Raw genomic sequence first — 26814 nt, forward strand, 5'->3', positions numbered from 1 at the left:
AGGAGTGAGGGTGCATGTGTATTACCCTTTTTGGGGTGAGGAAGTCTAAGCACCTAGTCTCTTTGGGAGTGAGGATTCTTACTGGTCAGTAGTTCTTGTTATAGAGGCTATTATTGTTACCAACTTTCTAAACTGTCTAGTAGATACAATCTGAATTCGAATACATTATTTTTATTTAACATTTTACTCAACTGAATTATTTATGTTGATTGTTTTGATATTGTCAATGTCATTTTGAGCTCTAACCACTCTTGTTTCACATTGCAGAGCAAGAAGATTATTATAGTTTATCTATATATAGTACTGGTACTCCTGGAATTATAATACTGAGTTGATTTGTAAACACCAGAAATGCCAGAGAAATGTCAACAAGTTGGAAACATCCCAAAAATAATGTTAAAAAAATAAACTTTTTTTTTAAACCAGGAGGAAAGACTGAAGTAAATATAAACAGTTTGTTTAAATGTTGTAGGACAAAAGAGACATTTAATACCAGTATAGAAAGGGATTATAGATTGGGATAATTGTTTTGAAGTATTATTTGTATTATGTATGGGTAATAGTCACTTTTTTTTTTTTCCAAATTCCTCTCATTGGAGGATGCTCATTCTTGCTATTACACCTTCTACAAACTTCAGGCTAAGAGTGATGTCCCAGTCTTCTTGCTGTCCACCCTTCTTCTAGTCTGTGGTGCTACAGTGTAGGCCAACACTCACTCCACTTCCCAAATCTCTGCACAAACTCTCTGTTTCCCACGCTTCCAGCTTTAGTCATTCTGGTCTTGTCTCTCTTCTGCCATCCAGGAACTGGACTCTCACAGTTGTCGTGTCCAGTCCAGTTCTTGTCATTATCTTGAACAGTTTTAACATCTCCATTAATGACTGTTTAACACCTTCATTGCATGGCATCAGGAATTAGAAATCTGGGTTTGAATGTTCGTCCTAGTCTATCATCCAGTGTACCATTCGAAATGTTGTCTGCATTAAGTTTCTCCCTCTGTAAAATAGAGAAGATACCATTTTAAAATGGTGATTGTAGAGTTGTTAAGTGATGGTAGAAGCATCACATGAATTATAGGTGAAACTACACTGAAGTCTTACTCAGTGGCTGCTTTAGAGTTATGTTTACTCAATGACAGTTTGATAAACCAATTTATATGCTCAAGTTTTATATTCTATTTTCTATGTGAAGATTGTATTTTGGGCTGTATTCTATGATTGCTTCTTCCACACTACAAACTCCTTGACCATATTATCTTGTAATCTTTTAAACCCATCTTCTTATTCATTAGTCATTCACCTTTCTTTTACTCCATCTCCCCTGCTACTGTCCTTACTGAGAAGAAGTAGGATGATGGTTCTCTTCACTATGTTGGTTCTGAGCTTGAGGTATCCTGTGCTCTAACAATGGTTTTCATTTGGGGTAGTAATCCTCACCCCTACCCCAGGGGAGTTTTAAAATGACATGTGAGGTATTTGGGTTGTTATTAACATTTTAGTGCTTGGGATTGGGATGGGTAAACATCCTTAGTATTTGTGCTCACGAATCTAAAATTCTTTTTCCAAAATGCCAATGGTGCCCCTAGATATCCAGGACTTTTGTTCATCCTTTAGTTACTTTCTTAGCCTTTTTGAGGCAAAACTTGCCACTTCTTTCTCTATGTCCCTGTATAATTTTCGTTATGCAGTTAATTGTGTGTCTATCTCTGTATTTAGAATATAAGGGGCATAATTCAGGGAAAGTGTCGCAAAGACACTTACTCTCGTATCCTAGGGTATAATACAGATCTTATGCATAGTTGGTACTCACTGAGCGTTTGCAACATTTGAATTTGGAATCTCTCTTTGTTCCAGGAAGGATTCAGCTTTCATTTGATAATAAGAGATTGATAAAATATAGCAACCTTTTTGACATTTGAGTTTCTTTCTAAAATTCTTTAAGAGACAGAAATATAAAAAGAGAATCTTTCCAACTGGGTAGATCACTTCATGTAAACATCTCATTCTCAGAAAATGTGAATAAGAGAATTTTTGGGTTGTGATTGTTTGGAAAAAATATGGTAAAAATATTTGAAAAAATGTACTGTCTGAGGTAAAGATTAAAAAGTATTTAAACAAGTTTCTTTCTAATGTTTTTGTTCTTTGAATCATAATGGAAATATCTTTTCCCTCCCTTTTTTTTTTTTCTATCTTAGTAAATGGTTACTTTTTAGAGATTTGTGTTTATTTTGAGTCATTGTGCTTTGAAAAAGTTTATAATCAGGGAAGATCTTGAAAAAAGAATGGCCAAAATTATCCCAGGGATATAAAATAGTGTTTTTTGTTTTGTTTTGTTTTGTTTTGTTTTCTCAATGAAATCCCATAGGGACTGGATTTGTTTACTGTAAATAGGGTAAAGAAATGAATTGACTTCTGTTTTTATCTGTGTTTGAGGAGAGAATGTGAAATAGTTATTTTCATTGTTCATAGAATAATGAATAGAAAAACATGAGCTCACATCAAAGAAGAGATTTTAATTAGCTGAATGAAGCTTTCTGACCATTTGGGCGATGAACAGTGCAGTGCCTAAAGAAACAGGTTATGCCTTTTTTTCTGGCATTGTTGGGTGGAAAGGCACTGGGCTTTGAGGCAGGAATACTAGTCACTTGTAATATCTCTGAACCCCATTTTTTTTTAATTTGTAAAAATGAGAATGCTAAAGCATGGCCTGAAAGATGTCCTCAGATTAAATGAGATAATGTGTAGGCAAGCACTTGGGAGATAATGCCGGCTCTGTTCCTCTTTCTGGCACATGTCTAGTATGTCCTAGATTCTCAACAATGGTTCTTCTTCCTTTGGAGATCTTTAAGGAGAGGGGGATAAGCATCACTGTTGGAAGATTAAGAAATATACCTGTCAAAGGGTAGCACTATAAAGGAAGAGTTTAAAGGGGTCCCTAAAAGGCAGTAGGCATCTTTGAGGAAATAAGATTTAGGTTAGTTAGTCTTAATTCTGAACCACATTCTTTTGACCCATTGTTATCCCTCTTACTTGCCATCAGGCACTATAACCCTCTTTGGTGGTAACTGAGAAATAGTTTCCACATTAATTTTTGAGAAGGAAGTTTAATTTTCTGTCTTTTACTACAAGTTCAAAGAGGAATAGACACCTGCATTTTTGGCATGAAAAAAGTCTAAAATATTAGGAGGAATGAAGTCTGTAAAAAAACAATACCTTTTAGTAGAGTCAAATGCGGTTTTAGTCAAATGCTAGAAGTAGTGTTTCCCTTTATAGGCTGAGGATAAACAAGTGCACAAGTATTAAATACTGGGCTTGGAGTCATAGTCACTGGTGAAAAGAATTTTGGCTTTTTAGTAAAGCTCACACTTGTGTTAGTAAATATAATTCCTCTCCTGACAGGTAAGGGAGGTTGAGGGACTGTCACCACAGAGGAGGGTCAAGACTGCAGCTGGGATCCTGGTGTTTCCTAGGTATCCTTTCACAGTGTGTGCCAGTTTCCTTCTTGGCCAGTTGTAAGCTCAGATTTCTGTTCTGCTAATAATTACTGTGTAGTTAGTGACCCTCAAACTTAATGACTTAAAACAGGAACAATTATTTTATTAACTCTCATAGTTTCCATGGGTCAGGAAATTGGGAAGGGCTTAGCTGGGTGGTTCTGGCTTGAGGTTTCTCAAGCAATTGTAGTAAAGCAGAGACAGTGGGGGCCGGAGCAGTGTTGGTCTGCCAGGCATCTCTCTCATGTGATCTCAGGGCTTCTCCACGTGGAATGTTTGCATGGGGGCTCCAGGGTCTGCTCACACAGATGTTCCAGTGAGCCAGGCAAAGGCACCATTATCTGTATGTTTGGTGACATAGTCGTGGAAGTCACGCTCTAACCCTTTGGTAGCATTTTATTGCTTCTCATCATGTCATAAGCCCACCCAGATTCACAGATCAGGAAGTGGCGAGGTACTACCAGAAGGGCATACGGGATGAGAGATATTGCAGCCATCTCTGGGAAATACAGTCTACCAGTCTCCGAATGTGTCGCAATGCTACGTGAAGAGCAGTGGGATGTAGGTGCAATCTTCCCACTTTATAGGGAAATCTATTAGTAACAATGGACTTTCTGTAGATTAAATTGATCTTTTCATGGCATTGTCTGTGGTAAAAATTGGTTTTGGACTAAGCTTTAATGATCTCAATATAAACCTTCTTTACTGTTAGTGTTGTTATTAACCTAATTACCAAAGAAGGAACCAGGTTGAGAGGAACAAAGCAGTTATCTCTTGACACATTCAATAGCAATATTGAGCAGGTAAAATGATATGTTGTCACTATTTATTCTTCACCTTTTAAAACTTGAATCTTAAGGACTTGATAATCCTTTTGGATAAAGCAAATACACTGCCATAGACACCAGAAAGGTAAATTTTTCTTTATGTGCTGATGGTTTCTCATTAGGCACCAACATTGGTTCTATATATATTCTAACTTTTGTCATGACTAAATTACACTAAAATAATCGTTTTTATCAGATTATTTCATGTTTTTATTTGGCTTATTCTGGCAATTCCATGCATTTGGAGGGTTCAGGAAGAGTCATATTGGATAACTTATGGTACTGATGTAGAAAGATTCTTCCATCAAAGTAATTGCATTCAACGTTCATAGTTTGGGTCTTTGAAACATCATTTATTGGTGGGGAAGTAAAATTAAATGAAGTAGGTAAAATCAGAGGATAGGAAAAGCCCTCAAGAGTTCATCTGTTTTGTTGCTTCTAGGTATGGCTTACTTAAGTTGTACCAGCTGTAGACTACTCCTGACTAATGTCTGGGGTGGTCTTGAGCAACTTGCTGAAATACAATGTGAGGCTGTGTTCAGAGGAGGTTTTTTAAATGTAGGATTGATTATGGCAGATCTTAGTGGATATGAATGTTATTTTGTCTCAGAAGTTAGAAACATTGACTTTTAGTCTTCTTAAATTTATATTTGTTATGTCTCTTTTTATGTGATTTGATCAGGGGTTTCTTCCCTGTGTACGTAAAGAAAATGTGTATTCTGTTTTTCTTGGATGGGATGTTTTATATGAATCTTTGAGAACCGTGTATTCTAAGTATGCTTCAAGTAAAAAAAGTTCTTGGAAAACAACTTTAACTGCGGGTACTTGTTTAAAATAAAGCTTATCAGAGGAAGGCGTGTGGGGGGGATGGGTGAAGTAGGTGATGGGGATTAAGAGTATACTTTCCATGATGACCACTGAATAATAAAAAAGAATAATTGAATCACTACCTTGTGCATCTGAAACTAATATGACATTGTATGTCAACTATACTGGAATTAAAATAAAACAATATAAAAAAGAAACATTGACTTTTTTTTTTTTTAACATTGACTTTTAGATTTGTTTTGCTTCTTGCTGATGCATCAGAGAAAGCTATAATACAGGAACTATTCTTGAAGAACAACATGGAAAGAAGTAAAAAAAAAATTCCAAATTATTTCTTAGTCCACCTCTTAAAATAGCACAATTCCCTAACCATCCATTCCGTTTTCTCCCAGTCTTACCCTATTTAAACTTCAGAGGACAGCCAGGCGGGGTGATATTTTGGGCATCTCACTGTGGGAGTGAGCTCAAAATGATTTAGATGGTATTTAATCGCTGGATAAGAAAATATTGTAATTGGTATGTTAAACATTTTGGAAATTTGTAATTTTGTCTACTTTTCAATTTGGTGGGCTCCCAATGAGTGGATTTTTCTAATTTTCTGAAAAATGTCTGGTTTACATTTTTCACACTGGTAAAATCGTTTTTCTCGGTTAAGTGCATTAGATTGTGTGCAACTCACTTGAATTGCTTTGAACAAACCATCCACATCAGGAATGATGACGTCTTAACTGCAGTTGTAGGAATGACAAATCACCTCACCTCTTTAAAATTTTTGCTCTCTAGTAATCATCTGAAGAGGAGAGATACGAGGTATTGGAATTAGAAAAATGTACAGAGGCAAGATGGCAGCGAAAAGAACAGAAGCTTTAGGGTCAGGGTTGGTGAGCTCTAGTTCTAGTTGTACCATTTGCTGTCTATGATTTTGACAAGCTCATGTGTCATCTGAATTCTTCCTTCATAATCTGTAAAATGGAGGTAATATTGGTACTTACAGAATTACTGTTGAGAGCTAAATGTAACAGCATATGTTGAAGTATCTTGAAAAGCATGACATCTTATATATAGCACTGTAGAAATTCAGGAGACCTCCAGGGATCTCCTTACTGGCTTACCAAATAGAAGATAGTTAAGAATCTAGACCTGGTAATAAATCCTTAAGGAAGACAGTTGAATGCGGTAATATGGTAGAGGCAGTGAGCTCAAGGTCACTTGATTAGGGGTCTCAGCCTGACTCAGCTAATAAATGGTTGTAACATCTTACAGTATTTAATTAACCTAGCTGTTCCTCAGTTTCTTGTCCATAGCAGGGATTGCTTATTTCTGATTGTGCAAAGAGTTAGATCCTGGTTTTAGAGTGCACTATGGAATGTTATATTCTGTAGGAATACCTCTAAGTTATACTTTTAATATTTAGAAGTACAAAAAGTCTAATTTATTCCCAGAAAGAAATTCATAGTAGGTAGCGAAGCATTCACTAGCTGCTGGAGAAAGGCACAAATTGGTTTGTTTCATTTTCCCTTGAGCTGCCTGTTTGATATGGACTCTCTGATCTTTTTTCTCTTGTCGTCTCAATTTTTCTTTTTCTTCCCTCTTTCTGGGGTCCCAGTTTGTTGTGGTTTTGGCTTCTGACTTGTGCTTTGTCAAGGTTGAAATGGAGATGTGTGGATGATGGATGGGTTGGGCCTTCGAGTTTTTTTTTTTTTTAAGATTTTATTTATTTATTTGATAGACAGAGATCACAAGTGGGCAGAGAGGCAGGTAGAGAGAGAGGGGGAAGCAGGCTCGATCCAGGACCCTGGGATCATGACCTCAGCTGAAGGCAGAGGCTTTAACCCACTGAGCCACCCAGGTGCCCTGAGTCTTTCGATTTTTGATGAAGAAAATGATCTTCCTGTTCCAGTCTCTAGGTGAAATGTCTGAAGATTTTTGTCTTGTTGGTACTGTCCACCCCTGAGAGCCTGGATTTAATGCATTACAGTGGGAACACTGTTTGCTAGTAAGTACCAGGGATTGATCTCTTCACAACTATATACTCTCCTGCTTTTCTGTCTTCACCGATAAGAGGACTGAACTATTAGATCCTTTCAACTTCTAAAAAGATGTGATTTAGGCTGGAGGCCTCTGTAGTGTCAGTGAGGCACGTACTGGCAGATTTTGTTTTGCCTCTTTTTAGGTGGGAAAGTGAAGGCACCTAGGAGTTGGATCTGCAGCGCTGAGTTCAGTGTTTTAGCCATTACTTGGAATCTCCTTCCTGTAAGGGAAGTATTGCTTCGTAGAAATTTGTGTGTGGATGTCAATATAAGCATATTTTTAGCTTTAATAAGTGGTTTGAGGTAGAGTGTGTGTTTAGAGCAGGAGGTTCAGATACTGTGTGATTCCATAGTCTGCACCTATGAAATGGAAGGCCGTGACTATAGTGACCGCATTCTTGTGCGCTAAAATACTTATTTGTTCTGAATATACCATTTTTTTGTCCTCCATGTTGCTCTTTGTACTAAAGATACTTTCCTACTAGTTGGAGCTGTAAGTCTTACTTACAGTGGTTTTCATAATCAAAATACTACTCTCATATTAAGAAGCAATTTCCTGTTGATTGTTTTTCCAAATTAATTTAATTTTAACCTCTCTTTTCACCCAATCCATACTCAAAGTCTAAGAATTCAAATTTCTAAGTATCTCTGGAGTCAATGTGTGCTCTCTTCCTTAATTGAGGTTTGCTTTGGCTCTCTCCCTTGGACTATTGCTAAATGTTTCTGATGGGTCTCCTAGCATGACACCAAGTATCTCATAAAATGTCACATTTGTGGGGTGCCTGGGTGACTCAGTTCGTTAAGCGACTGCCTTGGGCTCAGGTCATGATCCCGGAGTCCCAGGATCGAGTCCCACATCGGGCTTCCAGTTCCATGGGAAGTTTGCTTCTCCCTCTGACCTTCTCCCCTCTAATGCTCTCTCTCACTCTCAAATAAATAAATAAAATCTTAAAAAAATCACACTTGTACATAAAGTGCTTTTATACACGTTTTCTTATTAAATTCTCATACCTACTGGTGAGGTAGATTTTATCATTACCTACCTTTGACAATTGGGAAAAAAATAGAAAGACTAAGAACTTTCCACAGATTACATGGTGAGTAAATGGTGGAAGAATTCATATTTCAGAAAACAGGTCACTAAAAAATTCATGGGCCCCAAGGTAGAAACAAAATTTTCTGTAAATTACATTAGTATAGTGAATGACTGAGTATGAAATAAAAATATGACATCTAGACAGATACATTTAAGGATATATATGTTTTTAATTTTGGAAATGAAGCCAACTACTTAAAAAAAGTTTTCACAATTTTTTGTTTTGTGAAGTAATTAGTTTGGGTAATATAAATAAAAAGAAAAATGCGTGACTTCAAATTCATGCCACTTTATTGAATATGTGCCAGAATTGATTTATAGTTTCTTACATATTTTTTTTAACAAAACAAGGTTTTAAGTAATAACTTAGAAAAATACAATTTTTCTTTCTTCCATCCTTCTTTCCTTTAAAAAGTCTATTTGATAAGCTCTGAAAGTAGTGGGAATAGATATGCAGAAATGAGTGAAAATAATATACAGTCTTAAATCCTGTATGAGAAATAATCTTTTAAAAATTCTTAATTTTATAATTTAGGTCACCATGATGACCTAAATTCCTATATGCTTTAATAGTACCCTTATATATATCCTATATCCTTGAGCCCATACCTTTTACAATTTTAACTCTTTATGAAATGTTAACTCTTTATGAAGCCATAGTATAATGATCAGAACTAAGAAATTAACATTGGTGCAGTACTATTAACTCTACTTTATTTGGATTTCACTAGTTTTTAAAATTTTTATTAATTTTAAAAATCTTTAATTATTTTTATTAACATATAATGTATTATTAGCTTCAGGGGTATAGGTCTATGAATTGTCAGGCTTTCACATCTCACAGCACTCACCATATCACACACCCTTCCCAATGTCCACAACCCAACCACCCTCTCCATACCCCTCCTCCCCCCAACAACCCTCAGTTTGTTTTGTGAGGTTAAGAGTCTCTTATGGTTTGTCTCCCTCCTGATCCCATCGTTTCATTTTTTCCTTCCTTACCCCTCAATCCCCCCCACCCTGCCCCTCAAATTCCTCATATCAGAGAGGTAATATGATAATCGTCTCTCTCTGATTGACTTATTTCACTCAGCATAATACCCTTTAGTTCCATCCACATCGTTGCAAATGGCAAGATTTCATTTCTTTTGATGGCTGCATAGTGTTCCATTGTAGATATACACCACATCTTTTTAATCCACTCATCTGTTGATGGACATCTAGGTTCTTTCCATAGTTTGACTATTGTGGACATAGCTGCTATGAACATTTGGGTGCACGTGAAGTTTTTTTTTTTTAAAACTAATGTTTAGGTTTTACTTTTGAAATGCATGAATGAATGGGGATGAGAGAGTTTAAGAAAACAACACAGGTAACAGTGAAACTGCAGAAATACATGAATGAATATGAAAACTGAGTAATTGAGAAGACTTAATTTTTAAAAAGATTTTATGTATTTATTTTTTTAAAAGATTTTATTTATTTGAGAGAGAGAGAGAGCACACAAGCAGTGGGATTGACAGACAAAGGGAGAAACAGGCTCCCTGCTAAGCAAGGAGCCCTTTGCAGGACTCGCAGGATTCCATCCCAGGACCTTGGGATCATGACCTGAGCAGAAGGCAGGGGCTTAACCCACTGAGCCACCCAGGTGTCCCTGAGTGGTACATCTAGTTATTGTTACCAAACAGCTTTGGATGAAATGTAACTTCTAGAGTTTCCACTAAATATATGTTCCTTAGCAGGCCTTTAAAAAGACTTCTTCAAAACTTCATTTCCAGGGATACCTGGGTGGCTCAGTGGGTTAAGGCCTCTGCCTTCGGCTCAGATCATGATATCAGGGTCCTGGGATGGAGCCCCGCATCGGGCTCTCTGCTCAATGGGGAACCTGCTTCCCACCCCGCCTCTGTCTGCTTCTCTTCCTACTTGTGATCTCTGTCTGTCAAATAAATAAATAAAATCTTAAAAAAAAACAAACTTCATTACTAATTATTTCTGTTTTTTTTTTCTGTTTTGTTTTATTATCATCATTATAATGATGTTTAGAAAAATAAAACAGTTTTATGGACATGTAATTCATGTACCATATAATTCACTCATTTAAGGTGTACAATTCAATGGTTTTATATTCATTGTGATTTTTATATTCACAGAGTTGTGTAGCTATCACCACAATCAATTTAAAACATCTTCATCTCTCTAAAAAGGATCCCCAAACTCATTAGCAGCACTTCCTGTTCCACTTCCTCTCAGTCCCCTGGCTCTACTTTTTGTCTCTATGGATTGGCCTTTTCTGGACATTTCATATAATGTGTGTGTAAGGACCTATTTAGCCAGAGGCTTCCATCCAGGTTAAACAATAACTTTGTTGTTTAACCCTTAAACTGTCCCTGTCCCCCTTCCCCCAAGGGACTTACTCAAAAACAAGTCCTGGAAACCAGCCCCAGGTAACAAAGCCCAAATACAAGGGTGGGTCATGCCAGGTGGAGACATCCGGTCAGTGGGGGGGATGCATACTGTCTCCCTAGTTACCAAAGAGTATGAGCCCCGCCCTTTGGGCACCTTTTGGGCACCAATTCTGATCACGGTGATAGGCTGGTTCAAATGTCTACTATAGGGTAAATTATAATTCAATTGGTCACTTATGTGTGATCCAGCATGACTGTGCAGCTTTCTCTCTGCACAATTTCATTGGCCACCTGTTCATGGCCAGGCCCAACCACATGGCCTTTGCCCTTAAAAGCTAGTCTGTGAAACAGAGAGAGGTCACCCTCTCTGTAAGAGACGTGGCCCTGGCTGGTCAGTTTGATTCTTGATGCTTGGTGCAAAATAAAGCTTTGCTTGACCTTCGCTTTGTATCAGTCTCCTTCCTTTAATCACGGACCCATTATTGGGGACCTAACAGTGTGCCATTTTGAGACTGACTTCTGTCACTTACCATAAAGTCAGTACGTATCAGTACTTTATTTCTTTTCATTGCCTAACATATCCCATTGTATGGCTATCCCATACTTCATTTATTTATTGGTTGATGGACATTTGGGTTCCTTCTACTCTTTGGTATCAGCTTTTTGTGAGGATGTAGGCTTTCATCCTTTTGGGTATATTCCTGGAAGAAGAATTGCTGCGTCATATGGTAAGTGTATGTTTAACTCTTTAAGGAATGGCTAGACTGTTTTCCACAGTGAGCATAGCATTTCCAATCCCACCAGCAGTGTTTAAGAATTTTTATTTTTCCACATCCTTGCTGACACTCGCTATTATCTCTCTTTTTCATGACAGCCCTTCTAATATGTATGATGTGGTATCTCATTGTGGTTTTGATTTGCATTTCTCTGATGATTGATGACCTTGAGCACCTTTTCATGTACTCATTGGTTATTTATATGTCATTTTTGGAGAAATGTGTGTGCAAACCCTCTGTTCATTTTTAAATTGGACTGTCTTTTTGTTGTTGGGTTGTAAGCTCATTGTGGTTTTCATTTGCATTTCCCTTATGGCTAATGATGTTGAGCATCTTTTCATGTGCTTATTGGCTATTTGTATATCTTTTTTTGAAAGTGTGTCAACACTCTGCTCATTTTAAAATTGGGTTGTCTTTTTATTGTTGGGTTGTAAGCTCATTGTGGTTTTCATTTGCATTTCTCTGATGGCATCTTTTCCTGTGCTAAAGGCCATTTGTGTATCTTGGAGAAATGTCTATTCAGATCCTTTGCCCATTTAAAAAAATGGGTTATTTCCCTTCTTACTATTTGAGCTGTAAATTAGTGATTTTCTTTATAAATTCTAGTTCTAAGTTCCTTATCGGATATGTGACTTGAAAAAACTTTTAGGTTGTCTGTTCATTTTCTTGATGGTTTTCTTGGAAACACATATGTTTTAAATTTTAAACATGTTCCATTTATCTCTTTTTTCCTTTTGTTGCTATTGGTGTCATAGCTAAGAGATCATTGCCAAATTTAAGATCATGAGAGTTTACTTCTATATTTTCTTCTGCTTTATAGTTTCAGATCTAATGTCTAGGTCTAAGATCCATTTAAAGTTAATTTTTGTATATGGTGTAAGGAGGAGCTCTAACTTCACTCTTTTGCATCACCATTTTTTGAAAAGACTATTCTTTCCCCATTGAATTATCTTGGTATGCTTGTCAAAAAGGAATTGAAAGTAAACCTGAGAATTTCCTTGGTCTGTATATCTTGGTCAGTATATTTTGAAATTGGGAAGTCTGAATCTTCCAACTTTATTCTTTTTCTATATTGTTTTAGCTTCTTTCCTCATATTTCCATATGGATTTTAGAATTAGATTTTATTTCTACAAAACAAGGGACCTAGGATTTTGGTAGATGAAATTGCATTGAATTTGTAGATCAATTTGAGGAGTATTGCCATATTAACAATATAAAGTCTTCTGATTCATGACAGTGGGATGTCTTTCCATTTATTTAGGTCTTCTTTAATTTCTTTCAGCAGTGTTCAATAGTTTTCAAGATATAGGTTTGTACTTCTTTTGTTAAATTTATTCCTGAGTATTTTATTCCTTTAATGATATTGTAAATAGAATTGTTTTCTTATCATTTTTAATTTGTTTATTGTTACTGTGAAAAGATAGTTGACTTTTATATATTGCCATCTATTTGCAAACTTGCTGAACTCATTCATTAGTTCTGAGAGTTTTTTAGTGGATTGCTAAGAATTTACTATATATAGGATAATGCCATCTGCAAACATGGTTTTACTTCTTTCTTTCAGTCCAGATTCCTTATATTTCTTTTTCTTTCCTAATTGCACTGGCTAAAATTTCCAGTGCGATGTTGAATTGAAGTGATGAGAACAGGCATCCTTCTCTTTTTCCTGATATTAGGGGGGAAAGCATTCAATTTTTCACAGTTACTTATGATGTGACCTGTGTTTTTCTTCACATATGTCCTTTGTGGGATTGAAGAAGTTCACTTTTCTACCTAGTGTATTGAATATTTCATCATTCAGGGTGTTGAATTTTATCAAATGCTTTATCTGCATCTGTCGTGATGATCATTTTACATTTGTCCTTTATTTTAATGATTTGATTGTTACATTGATTGATTTTCAAATGTTAAATCAACCTTGTTCCTGAGAAAATCGATCCCAGTTACTCATGATGTATAATCCTTTTGTATATTGCCAGATTCAATTTGCTAGTGTTCTGTTGAGAATTTGTGTTCACACTCATAAGACATACTGGCCTGTATAGTTTTATTTTCTTGTGATGTCTTTGTGTGGCTTGACCTTAGTATATTACTGGCCATGCAGAAGAGGTTGAGAAGTGTTCTTTCCTCTTCGAGTTTTTGGAAGCATTTGCAAAGAATTAACATTAATTCTTTAAATGCTTGGTAGATGTATGATTTTACTCATATGTGGAGTTTAAGAAGCAAAACAAATGAACAAAGGGGAAAAAAGAGAAGCAAACCAAGAAATAGACTCTTAACTAGAGAGAACAAACTGATGGTTACCAAGGGATAGGTGGGTGGGGAGAGACAGGTTAAATAGGTGATGGAGATTAAGGACTGCATTTCCTGTGATGAGCACCTGGTGATGTATGGAAGCATTGAATCACTATATTGTACACCTGAAACTAATACTACACAGTATGATAACTAACTAGAATTTAAATCAAAACTTTAAAAAATGCTTGGTGGAATTTTCCAGGACTTTTTGAATTTTTTTGGAAGATTTTGATTACAAATTCAGTTTCTCTAATTGTCGTATCTATTCAGTTTTTCTATTTATTTGCTAGTTAGATTTATTTTTCACTTTTTTCTAAAAGTTCAGCTACAGGGGCACCTGGGTGGCTCAGTTAAGCATCCGCCTTCAGCTCAGGTCATTATCCCTGGGTCCTGGGATCAAGTCCTGCATCAGGCTCCCTGCTGAGTGGAGAGTCTGCTTCTCTCTCTACCACTCCTCCTTGCTCATGTTCTCACTCTCTGGCTCTCAAATAAATAAATAAATAAATAAAATCTTAAAAAAATAAGGTTCAGGTACAGATTTGTCAACTTCTGTTGATCTTTTCAGGGAGCCAACTTTTTTTTGTTGTTCTTGATTTTTCTCCATTGGACTACTATTCTCTATTCATTATTTCCTGCTCTACCCTGTATTACTTCCTTCTTCTCACTTTCTTTGAGTTTTGTTTGCTTTTCTTTTTTCAATGTCTAAAGGAGGAATGCTAAGTTATTCATTTGAAATATTTCTTATTTTAAAATATAGGTATTTACAGCTATAAATTGCCCTCAAATACTGCTTTAGCTCCATCTCATAAATTTGGGTATGTTGTACCTTTATTTTCACTTTTCTTGAAACATTTTCTTTTAAAAAGTATTTTTTTTTACTTGAGTATAGTTGATATACATTGTTACATAAGTTTCAGGTGTACAACATAGTGATTCCACGTGTTTATATATTATGCTATGTTCACCCAGGTGTAGCTACGATTTGTCATATTCCTTATGCTGTGCCTTTTATTCCTATGACTAATTTATTCCATAACTGGAAGCCTATATATTTCTCACACCCCTTCATCCATTTTGCCCATCCCCAACCTCCCATCCCTCTAGCAACCATTAGTTTGTTCACTGTATTTATAAGTCTGATTCTGCTTTTTGTTTGTTAATTCGTTAGTTTTATTTTTTTAGATTCCACATATAAGGGAAATCATATGGTTTTTGTCTTTTTGTTTGACTTATTACATTTAGCATAATACCCTCTAGGTCCAACCATGTTGTCTCAAATGGCATGATCTCATTCTTTTTTTTAAGACTTTGTAGTATTTCAGCATATCTGTGCATGTGTGTGTGTATGTGTACATACACATGTACATACATACCACCTCTTCCTTATCCATTTGTCTACTAATGGACACTTAGGTTGCTTCCATATCTTGGCTATTTTAAGTAATGCTCCAATAAATATAGTGTTTATATAAGTTAAATAATGCTGCAATAAATATAGTGTATATATCTTTTTGAATTTGTAAATATCTTCTCCCATTCATTAGGTTGCCTTTTTGTTTTGTTGGTGGTTTCTTTTACTGTGGAAAAGCCTTTTATTTTGATGCGATCCCAATAGTTAATTTTTGCTTTTGTTTCCCTTGCCGTAGGAGACATACCTAGAAAAATTTTGCTGCAGTTGATGTTAGAGAAATTAGTGCCTAGGATTTTTATGGTTTCAGCGCTCACATTTGTGACTTTAATCTATTTTGAGTTTATTTTTGTGTATGGTATTAGAAAGTGGTCCAGTTTCATTCTTTTACATGCAGCAGTTTAGTTTTCCAGCACCATTTATTGAAGAGACTGTCTTTTCTCCATTGTATATTCCTGACTCCTTTGTCATATATGTGTGGTTTCATTTCTGGGGTCTCTATTCTGTTCTGTTGATTTATGTGTCTATTTCTCTCTCTCTCTCTCTCTTTTTTTTTTGGCAGTACCAAACTGTTTTGGTTGCTACAACTTTATTTTTAAAGATTTTATTTATTTATTTGAGAGAGAGAGAACGAGAGCACAAGTGGGGTGAGGGACAGAGGGAGAAGCAGATTCCCTGCTGAGCAGGGAGCCCAATGTGGGACTTAATCCTGGGACTCTAGGATCATTACCTGAGCTGAAGGCAGGCACTGAATGAGTCACCCAGGTGCCCTTATTATTTTCGCTTTGTCGTATAACTTGAAATCTGGGGTTGTGATACCTCCAGTTTTGTTTTTATTTCTCAAGATTTCCTTGACTATTTGAAATTTTTTGTGGTTCCATATAAATTTTAGGATAATTTGTTCTATTTTTGTAAAAAAAAAAAAACCCACTATGGGTATTTTGATAGGGATCACATTGAATCTGTAGATTGCTTTGGGTAGTATGCACATTTTAAATATTCTTAGTTCATCTAATCCATGAGCATAAAATATCTTTCCATTTGTTTCTTCTTCAATTTCTTTAATCAGTGTTTTATAGATTTCAAAATACAGGTGTTTCATCTCTTTGAGTTTATTCCTATGTATTTTATTCTTTTTGGTGCAATTGCAAATGAGGTTGTGTTCTTAATTTCTCTTTCTACTATTTTGTTATTAGTATATAGAATGCTACTGATTTATGGGTATTAATTTTGTATCCTGCAACTTTACTGAATTCATTTATTACTCCTAGTAGTTTTTTGGTAGAGTCTAGGACTTTCTGTGTATAGTATCATGTTGTTCACAAATAGCAACATTTTAACTTCTTTACCAATATGGATGCCTCTTATTAATCTTGAAGTATTTTCTAATTTCTTATGTGATTTTGTTTGTTACTTGTTAATGCTTTGGAATTATGTTGTTTACTGTACACATATTTTTGGTTTTCCAAATTATGCCTCTGTTAGTGATTTTAAGTTCATTCAGTTATTATTTGAGAACATATTTTGTATGAACTCACTACTTTTAAATTTATTTTAATTTGTCTTATGGCCTATGATATTGTCTGTCCTAGAGAATTTTCCATGTGCACTTGAGAAGAATGTGCATTTTGTTGTTGGATATGTTTTTCTAGATATTAAATATATTTGGTTTATGGTGTTCAAATCTTTTCTTTCTTTCTTGATTTCCTATCTAGTTGTTCTATTCACTATTCATATTTGAGTTTTGAAACCTTCTATTATTCCTGAAGTGTCTGTTTCTCCTTTCAAATCAGTCACTTTTGGCTTTTTGTTTTTTTCCATATATGGAAACATGTGCATATATGTTTATACTTGTTATATTTTCCTAATGCAATGATCCCATTTTCTCTTGTGACATTTTTTTGGTTTGTTTTAATAACTCTTTGGTCTGATATTAATATAGCCACTCCAACATTCTTATGGCTATTGTTTTCATGACATATTTTTTCCCCATGCTTTCATATTTTCAGCTTATTTGTATCTTTGAATCTAAGTATGTTAGTAAGTTGGTGTTTCACTAAAATTATTTGATATAAATAATTTTATCACCTTTAACAGTGATAATGTTGTCTCTGATATATTGACGAGTTAATGTTTGTTTAATACTTATAATCTCATACTGTTATTCTGGATAATGATGTTTTTGGAATATTAAGCAGGTAATAAAAGCCTCCCCTTTTCAGGAAGTTTAAATATAAGATAAAGGATTTATTGTCTAATTTATTCCTATTGGTCTGAGAAGTAGAGCAGATAAAATATGAGTTTATTCATTTTATAGCAAGAAAATGTGTCTATAAACTTAAATTTGTACTTTTCTCTCATTTTTAAAATTTTTTAATTTATTTTTTCTTTTCTCTCATTTTTAACAATATAAATAATCTTAAATCCCAATGATGATTTTAATTTTAAATTTACTGATTCAAGCCACTACAAGTTTTTCCAATCATAATGGGTAGGAAACAGCCAGAGGTTTCCAATTTTCATTGCTGTATCTTCATTGAAATTGTGTTAAAGAGCAGAGAAAAAGTTTAGTTATTAAATATTCTCACTTACTTGATTTTAACGTTATTTAGCACTCTCATAAGATGATTGGTGTAGTTCATGTATGGATTGCAGGAAAGGAAAAACTACCTTCTGAAAATGATTGAATAGCAGCTGGAATTAATGAATAAGGAGGTGATTGAATGAGTGTATCAACCAGATGAAATATAGGCTTTTTAATGTATTCTGTGTGATGAACGGATTAACAAAATTCGAGGTAGTGCAAAATAGAAACTCTATGATATAACAATGAGTGATAATAATGTTAATGATAGTGTTAGCTGATTTTTATAGGAGACTTCTTGTTTGCCAGGCACTATTCTAGTATCTTTACATATAGGTCAGTGATTGGATTGTCAAATCAGACTGACATGAATTGAAGATGTTAATCAGTATTAAGCTTTACTTGTAATTTTAAGGATACAAGGAACTGAAAGTCACAGGAAAAGCAGACAGAGGTCCTGGACATTGAGAGAGGCCTCTAGATTCTTTGTTCCCATGGTAGACAAAACTGTCTATCCCGGAGCAATAGATATGATCTCTAATGATGTACATGGTTTACCTTGTACAATAGGGAACATTATAGGCTATGAAATATTCCATTTTATACTCCGATAATTGCATAGGTGATGTCTCTTACAAACCTATAGATTCTAGGTTTGTTTACCATAATGGTTCTAAAACAAGAGTATTCTGCTAAAAGCCTTCTATGGATGAGTACTTTTTTTTTTTTTTTTTAAAGCTAATACCATTAGTATATTCATCAGTAACTAACGTGCTTATAAGGAGAGTAGACCAGGTCTTCTGCCTTCTTTTTTCTTGGGAGATCCTCTTACCCAACAAGAAACAAAAACAAAGCAAAACCAAACCTCTCTTTCATTTCCAATGAATTTCCTTATTTGAATTCAAATTCAATTATTTTTTTTTCTGTTAAACTAGGTAAAATATATTAAGAAGGAATTTCAGGCATATTTAAAATATTCTATTTTATTTTATTTTTATTTTTTATTTTTTTTATAATTCTTTTTTTTTTAAAAGATTTTATTTATTTATTTGACAGAGAGAGATCACAAGTAGGCAGAGAGGCAGGCAGAGAGAGAGAGAGAGAGGAGGAAGCAGACTCCCTGCTGAGCAGAGAGCCCGATGCGGGACTCGATCCCAGGACCCTGAGATCATGACCTGAGCCGAAGGCAGCGGCTTAACCCACTGAGCCACCCAGGCGCCCGTAAAATATTCTATTTTATTTTATTTGGTTTGGTTTGGTCTGTAGGACATGGAGTGAGAGATACAGTAAATAGAAATATATTCTTACCAGCAGCAAATATCCACTATAGCAGCTTGGTGTATTCCTTTTGTGTGTGTGCATGCACATGTCATCTACAATTCTTTCTTCTGTTTTCTCTTAGAATATTTGAGAGATCATATGATGGTTTCAATTTTCAATTTTCTCTGATTTTCTCTCCCCAACCCAGGATGGAGACCCAGTTCGTCCGGGAGTGGCCATGACTGATCTTGCTACTGGCCTGTATGCATATGGAGCCATTATGGCTGGATTGATACAAAGATACAAAACAGGGAAAGGACTGTTCATTGATTGTAACCTACTGTCATCTCAGGTACCAAGCAAAAGAACATTTGAGATTGTGGGTGTAGGCATATGTCTGGGTTATACTCTTTCATATGGTCAAAATCCTATGGTCAAAAATCCTATGGTCAAAAATCCCATCTGCAAAAAGAAAAAAAACAAACAAACCAGGAAAAACGCACAAACAACAACAGCAAAAGCTGTTCTATTTTGGTATACTTAATTATTGTTAAGTTAAAATAAACAGGCCATGAAGATTTTGTTATATGTAGACGTTGCTGTTGAATTAGAGTTTTAAAGACTGTATTAAAATGGGTCTATTACTATTTGTGAGAAAAGAGTACATTTGGTTCTATTTTATTGTCACATGAGCTCTGTAACTCCTTTTGACCAGGATTTCTTCACCTTTTATGTACTATGGTCCCTTTGAATAGTCTGGTGAAGGCTATGGACCTTTTTTCAGAATTTTGTTTTTAGATGCATAAAATGATATACTTATCATTACAAGGGAGCCAGTTTTATTAAAATATGGTTATTTCTATATAAAAACCAGTTTTGTGTTGTAATAACACATGTAGTTTTTTTTTAAAAAGATTTTATTTATTTATTAGATAGACATCACGAGTAGGCAGAGAGGCAGGCAGAGAAAGAGAGGAGGAAGCGGGCTCTCTGCTCTGTGGGGCTCAATCCAGGACCCCGGGATCATCACCCAAGCCGAAGGCAGAGGCTTAACCCACTGAACCACCCAGGCGCCCCAACACATGCAGTTTTTTACTAATACATTAAACCATATGATCTATTATCGTAACTATTGCAATTTTGAGGTAATGTTGAACATAAATGATGTTTTAAGATATTTGCAATATCTAGAATATGCTATGAAAATATGGATAGTTTATTCGTAATCAAGCCATATGAACTACTAACACTCCTGGAGTTTGTTGTCTACATTCATAATTGAAGAAAATGCTAAATTTTGTTAGAAGTTGGAAGAACATAGAGATATAATTTTGTTTCCATTTAAATTAATTACTTCCCAGAATTCTTTCCACGGACTCCAGGTTAGAATCCCTGGTTTAGAGAGTTATCAGTTATGTCATGCTAAAAACTAACCTGGTGGAATTAAAAGGCTAACTAAGTCTAAGATTGCCATTTTGTCTCCTTTTTATTGGAGCAGACCTAGATGCCTATTCAGAACTGATAAATTTTCAGGAATAGAAAAAAAGAAAATACCAAATTTATGTAAGGTGATATTTTACTATGGGAAAAATTACTTTATAGATGGAAACCTCAGTTAGGAATTTCAGATTTAAATGGCATACATGGGAGACTAGTAAACTTGGAAATCTGTTTGGAGATTTGTTCTCATAGACAAAATTAAGGACTTGTCTAGAGGTTAGAAAAAACATCAAAATGGTTGAAGGTAAAATACTACATATGGGGTTTCAACATTAGCTTTCAGTCACAGTGAGCATTTTAATGGGTTATATAAAAGGGTAAAATAATTCTCTCCAAATGAATGAACTGCCTTCTACATAGAGAAACACAGATGTTGGTTATGGAAAGAAGCTGAAAGCCTTTTCTTCCTTCCTCTAATTTTAAATCTGTAAGGAACCTGAGGCAGGGTAAGTTCACTGGCTACAAGTTACACATTCAATAATGTTGGAAGCCAGGAAGGCTTCAAGGGGTTTGACCTGTGCAGTCACAGAGGGTCCTAGGCTTAGTTTAAATACTCTGTTATCACTGCCATGAGATTCTTAATTATTATTATTATTTTTTTTAAAGATTTATTTATTTATTTGACAGACAGAGATCACAAGTAGGTAGAGAGGCAGGCAGAGAGAGAGCCAAGCAGGCTCCCTGCTGAGCCGAGAGCCCGATGTGGGCTCGATCCCAGGACCCTGAGATCATGACCTGAGCCGAAAGCAGAGGCTTTAACCCACTGAGCCACCCAGGCGCCCTCTTAATTATTTTTGAATGAGAGACCCTACATTTTTTTCACTTTGCACCAGTACTTGCAAATTATGTGGCTGGTCCTGGATTTGGGACTCTATTTAAATCTCCTGATCTTTACCTAGTCTGCTTTACTTACATGTCAATGATTAATTAGCTTTGGAAGAAATTCTCTTGTAGCGTATGGTAGAATTTAATTCTCTTCCAGCACCTAGCACAGTGAGATTCATGGTGTGGAGGTGTGTGGTTCCCTGGGGATGGGAGTGGAAGAGGGGGTTTGATATCACCAGTGGGGCTGTTTCAAAGTGAGGGTACAAGAAGTGCAAACTCATGCATGCATACCTACATACACTGCTTTCCAGTCATTTGGGGTATGTGTGTGTGTGTGTGTGTTTGTTGCTCATGTTGTCCCCTGAGCCGATAAGTCCCATGAATGCAGGAATAATGTTTGTTCCTGCTTATAGTGGTATCTTCAAAGCCCAGCCCAGTACTCATCAAATAGCAGGCTCTTCCAATCTTTTGAGATCAATAGGACACCCACTGTTAGCAGTGGGTATGTCTCATGGCCCTTAGGTTTCATAGGAAAGTTAGAAAAACATAGAAAACCGTAGAATTAGGATAAGCACTTGATAAACAACTAATGATGAGATGATTTGCTTTTAGCAAACTCAGTAGGAGGGATTTAGCCCATTTGCTGTAGCTGATCCAGTCCAAGGTTGCTAAAGTTATTAGTGTGTTTTAGACTCATTAACTACCTTTTTAAAATCGAGGTAAAACTGACATAAAACATTATATTAGTTTCAGTTATACAATATGATGATTTAATATTTGTATATATTGCAAAATGATCGCCACAATAAGTTTGGTTAACATCCATCCTGATACATAGTTGCGGTCTCTTTTTCCCACAGTATTATTAGCTATAGTCACCATGCTGTACATTACATCCCTGTGACTTATTTATTTTATAACTGGAAATTGTACCATCTGACCCCCTTCACCTATTTTACTAGCCCTTTGCCTCTTGCAACCACCGATCTGTTCTCTATGAGCTCAGTTTTTTTTTTTTTAAGCAAAAAAAAAATTTCTTCTAGAGTCCACATATAAGCAAGATTGTATTTCTCTGACTGGCTTCTTTTACTTAGCATAATGCCCTCAAGGTCCATCTGCGTTGTTACAAATGGCAGGATTTCCTTCTTTTTTTGATTCCTGAATAACATTCCATTGTGTGTGTGTATATGTACAAATTTTTTTTTAATTCGTTCATCCATTTTTTTTTTTTTAGATTTTATTTATCTAATTGTCAGAGAGAAGGAGAGAGTACAAGCAGGGGGAGCAGCAGGCAGAGCAGGCAGAGGGAAAAGCAGGCTCCCGTTGAGCAAGGAGCCTGATGTGGGACTCGATCCCAGGACTCTGAGCTGAAGGCAGCCACTTAACCAACTGAGCAACCCAGGTGTCCCTATCCATTCATCCATTGATGAACACTTAGATTGTTTCCATATCTTGGCTCTTGTCATTACCTTTTAACAGTAAAAATGGATTAAGTCTTATTTTAAAGCCATGGATTTTCAGATCTAATGTTTTATATGATCTTCATAAGAATCACTTGAGGTAGGTAGGGCAGGAATTTTTTTAAAAGATTTTATTTATTTACTTGAGAGAGAGCACAAGTGTGAGAGAGGGGTGAAGGGCAGAGTGGGAGGCAGAGGGAAAAGAATCCCATGGAGACTCCATGCTGAGTGCAAGTCTGGACTCCATCTCACAACCCCAAGGTCATGATCTGAGCTGAAACCAAGAGTTCAATGCTCCACTGGCACCCAGGTGTATAGGGCAGGACTTTTTATTCCTATTTTATTTGGAAAGAAACTGAAGCTAGGAGATGTTGATCTGCTTGACCAACAGAGTCACAGCAAGAATTTTGGTTTCTCTTTCCCCTACACAATAAAGACAAAAGCTTTGGCACCGAGGGACAGGCAAGATCTAGCTTTCCTGTGGTGAAGCTCCAGGGAAGAAGGCAAATTTAGTAAAAGGCAGAGGGAAAAAAAAGATCACTCAGTGGAAAGGGTACATGTAACAAGACAGGCCCCTCCTGTGCCCACGTTGCATTCCAAGAGTCAGAGTAAGACAGTGCACAAAGTGAACCTGTCTGGATCATTATCTAATCATGTTCGGACTCATGGAATTTAACCTGATGGACAAGTGTTTCTGTTGAAATATGGGAATTTTGAGAAAGAGAACATTTGGAGTGGGTTTTTTATGAGCTCTTGTCAGCTGAGGACTCACTGTGCCCCAGGCGCTGTGGTAGCTCGGTTAGAGCGGGAGGTGACATGTCTGTTCAAGGCTTAGTAGTAGAGATAGTCTTGTCCTAATGGAGAGCTGGAAGTGATGCATGGTTCTCTGTAGGAGAGAATTTTAGAACACAGTTGGGCCAAGAGTATTAAGGGCCTCACATGTCATGCTTAGGAATCTGGATTTTTAACCTCTCAAGGCCTCTGGTTTTTTATCTAGCAGTTCCCTCGGTGATGGTCTTTTCAACCAAAGACTGTGTCTCCTTGGAGACATGCTATGGTTGCCACAACCAGAATAGCTTCTGAGCTGGGAACAGTGCTAAGTTTTCAAGGGCAGTGGTATAGATAATAGTTTCTGTTGAAGCCAGTCTGAAGTGCAAGGTGGTGGGTGATAAGACCATTTTCATTCTCTTCTCCCACTGCTGCCCACCCTCTGTTCTCGTTTTGCCTCTACCCTATTTCTTTTCTCTGTAACTTCTTTTCTTCTCATCTCATGTGCCGCTCAAGTCTTGGGCATCTCTTTTCTCTTTTTCCCTCTCGTCTTTCTTTACTTCCCTGTTTTCCCTCCTATTCTGCGCTGCCTTTTCCAAGTCCCCTTTTCTCTGTCTTTCATTACACAGAGCTATAGTTGAAGCAGTACTGCTTCCAGATCTTACATCTTTATACTGTACCATGAGGGAAACTTACAGAATCTTTTAGCAGTTTCCATGGAAGAAAAAGGAAGACCTTTTTCATAGAAGCCCAGAAAACAAGACCATATATTTCACTGGCTTAAGTGACCATTCCTGAACCAATTAATGAGGACTGAAAAATATGCTGTTTGTCTTAAGCTGTTCTAGGTACCAGGGATGGGGTTCACTCCACCCAAACAATATGACTGTAACGGGGGAAAATGTGATTCCCCCAAAGAATGGTAAGGTTATTTTTTGGTCAGAGGCAGGTGAAATAGATGTTGGGAGCCAATCAACATTATATTAACAATACTGAGTTGTTTTGAGAATCTAGTACACTAAAGGATGTGAAAAATTCTGCATAAATTAGAAAGTATTCCGATGACTTGCATTAATTTTATTAGGTTATTGAGAAAATATTTTGCAGTGTTAGAAATGTGCTGAAATTAAAAAGGTGGCTATTGACATAATGATTTTATTATTATAATTATTGTAGCTTTTCATAATAGAGAAATCTTTTTTTTTTTTTAAAGATTATTTATTTATTTATTTGACAGAGAGAGATCACAAGCAGGTAGAGAGGCAGGCAGAGAGAGGAGGAAGCAGGCTCCCGGCTGAGCAGAGAGCCCGATGCGGGGCTCGATCCCAGAACCCTGGGATCATGACCTGAGCCGAAGGCAGCGGCTTAACCCACTGAGCCACCCAGGCGCCCCATATAATAGAGAAATCTTGACTAACTTTACTTCGTCTTTCAATTTAACATAACATTTATAGATTCGTGATCCAAATACCAAACCACAGAATGATTAAACTTTGCTTTATGTAAATGTGAAGCACTATTTCTAGGTACTTTACAAAGTAGTATAATAGGAAACTTCACCTTTTAAAAAATGTGTTCATTTTCTTTTTTTATATAAATGTTCACCTGCATTGAGCAGATAACATTTGAACTTAATTTCAGCTGCCTGGAAAATGATGGTGATTTCATGCCGTGGGTAAAAAAACGTACTTCTCTACTCATTTTGATTGCATTACATAGGATGACAAACGAATGATTATAACATTCGATATCAGTTGCTAAAAATGAAATTTTGAACTTCTCTTAGAAGTGAGCTGGTATACAATTACGCAAATTACACTTGATTTGAATAGTAGCTAATTATTAACTCGGAGTTGATTGCCTCAACCACAACAAAACCATTTTATTGTAGAGACACGACAGTGGCCGGGATGTGGTTTACAAGTGGGCACCAAATTTTTCATAGTTCCAAGGCTATGAACTTTTAACCCTTGTCATAAAATTCTTTGATTTTTTTTTTTAGTCTTAATATGATTTAAAGTTGTCAACTGAAGATTGTCTAACGTCAGCATCTAAACTGTATTCTTCAGATGATATTGGTAAATAACAAGGAAGTGGGTTTGGATGTGGTTCCAATTACTCTGTTGCTCTTATTCTTCTGTTGTGGCGTGCAGAAATATCTTTTGGAAGTTTTAATATCCTTCCTGTACTTAATTGCAACCAGGCTTCCCTAATTACTACAACAATGAATCTTTTTAGCACCAACCTTGCATAATTATTTTCACATATAGAATGTTTTGGCATTTTTGATGTCATTATCCCTTCTCCATGTTTGTAACACTGTTCATATTTAGGGTAGATAAAATTTCAGCTGTCATTATTGTAGCACACCTTTCTGGATAAATTTCTGAATTTCAAACAAGTATCGTAATCTGAAATTCATCTTTTTCTGTCTTTAGATACCTGTGTTTCTTCTTTTCTTTTTAAATTCTGTATCTTTTAAAAAAAACAGCTCTAGTGCTATGGTGAGTGCTGTGAAGTGTGTAAATCTGGCAATTCACAGACCTCTACCCCTGGGGCTAATAATACATTTTATGTTAATAAAAAATAAAAAACTAAGAAAAAAAACCCAAAACAGCTTTAGTGAGATGTATTTTTTTAAAAAAGTATATGTGAAAGAGAGAGAGAGGGAGAGTGATAGAGCATGAGTGGAGTGAGAGGCGGAGGGAGAGGGAGCCACTGAACAGGGAACATGATGCGGGACTTGATCCCAGGACCCCAAGATCACGACCTGAGCTTAAGGTAGATGCTTAACTGACTGAGCCACCCAGGTACCCTAGTGAGGTATGTTTTGTACATCATAACATTCACCCAGTTTTAAGGGACCATATAATAATTTCTAGTACAGTTAGTAAGTTATGCAGCCATTACCATAAATCAGGTTTTGAAATAAATTCTCATACAGTCATTTCTGATCTGGGTTGTACCCATGAGGCTAGAAAGGACCAGTTTTGAGTGGGAAAGAATGTAACACTGGGTTGACTTGGAATTCAGGGCCCATTTTGATTCTGTGGGCCTTAGACGATTTTACCTTTGTGGGTCCTTTCCTCCATAAAAATACTAAGAACTATCACTGCATTGGTATAAAGATGAATATAATTCATTATTATGTATTAATTATTATTGTGTTAGTTTTTTTCTCACTTTGAAATTAAAATTAAAACATTTTGTGTACCTCTGAAGTATGGTGAGCAGGAGGCCGAAAAAGTCCACTCT

At 36.0% G+C, this 26814-nt stretch overlaps 1 protein-coding gene across 2 annotated transcripts in view; it reads left to right on the plus strand.

Moving 5' to 3' along the window:
• SUGCT (succinyl-CoA:glutarate-CoA transferase) overlaps positions 1–26814 on the plus strand; it is a 799797-nt gene that overhangs the window by 130475 nt on the left and 642508 nt on the right. For both annotated transcript variants that reach the window (XM_004739352.3, XM_045089530.1), the window contains exon 8: positions 19215–19358. In XM_004739352.3, coding sequence (XP_004739409.1) covers positions 19215–19358 — 144 coding nt within the window. The remainder of the gene's footprint in view (positions 1–19214; positions 19359–26814) is intronic.

The sequence above is a fragment of the Mustela putorius genome, unplaced genomic scaffold, assembly GCF_011764305.1.
Source record: "Mustela putorius furo isolate JIRA1106 unplaced genomic scaffold, ASM1176430v1.1 tig00003845_pilon_pilon_pilon, whole genome shotgun sequence".
In the NCBI taxonomy this organism is placed as follows: domain Eukaryota; kingdom Metazoa; phylum Chordata; class Mammalia; order Carnivora; family Mustelidae; genus Mustela; species Mustela putorius.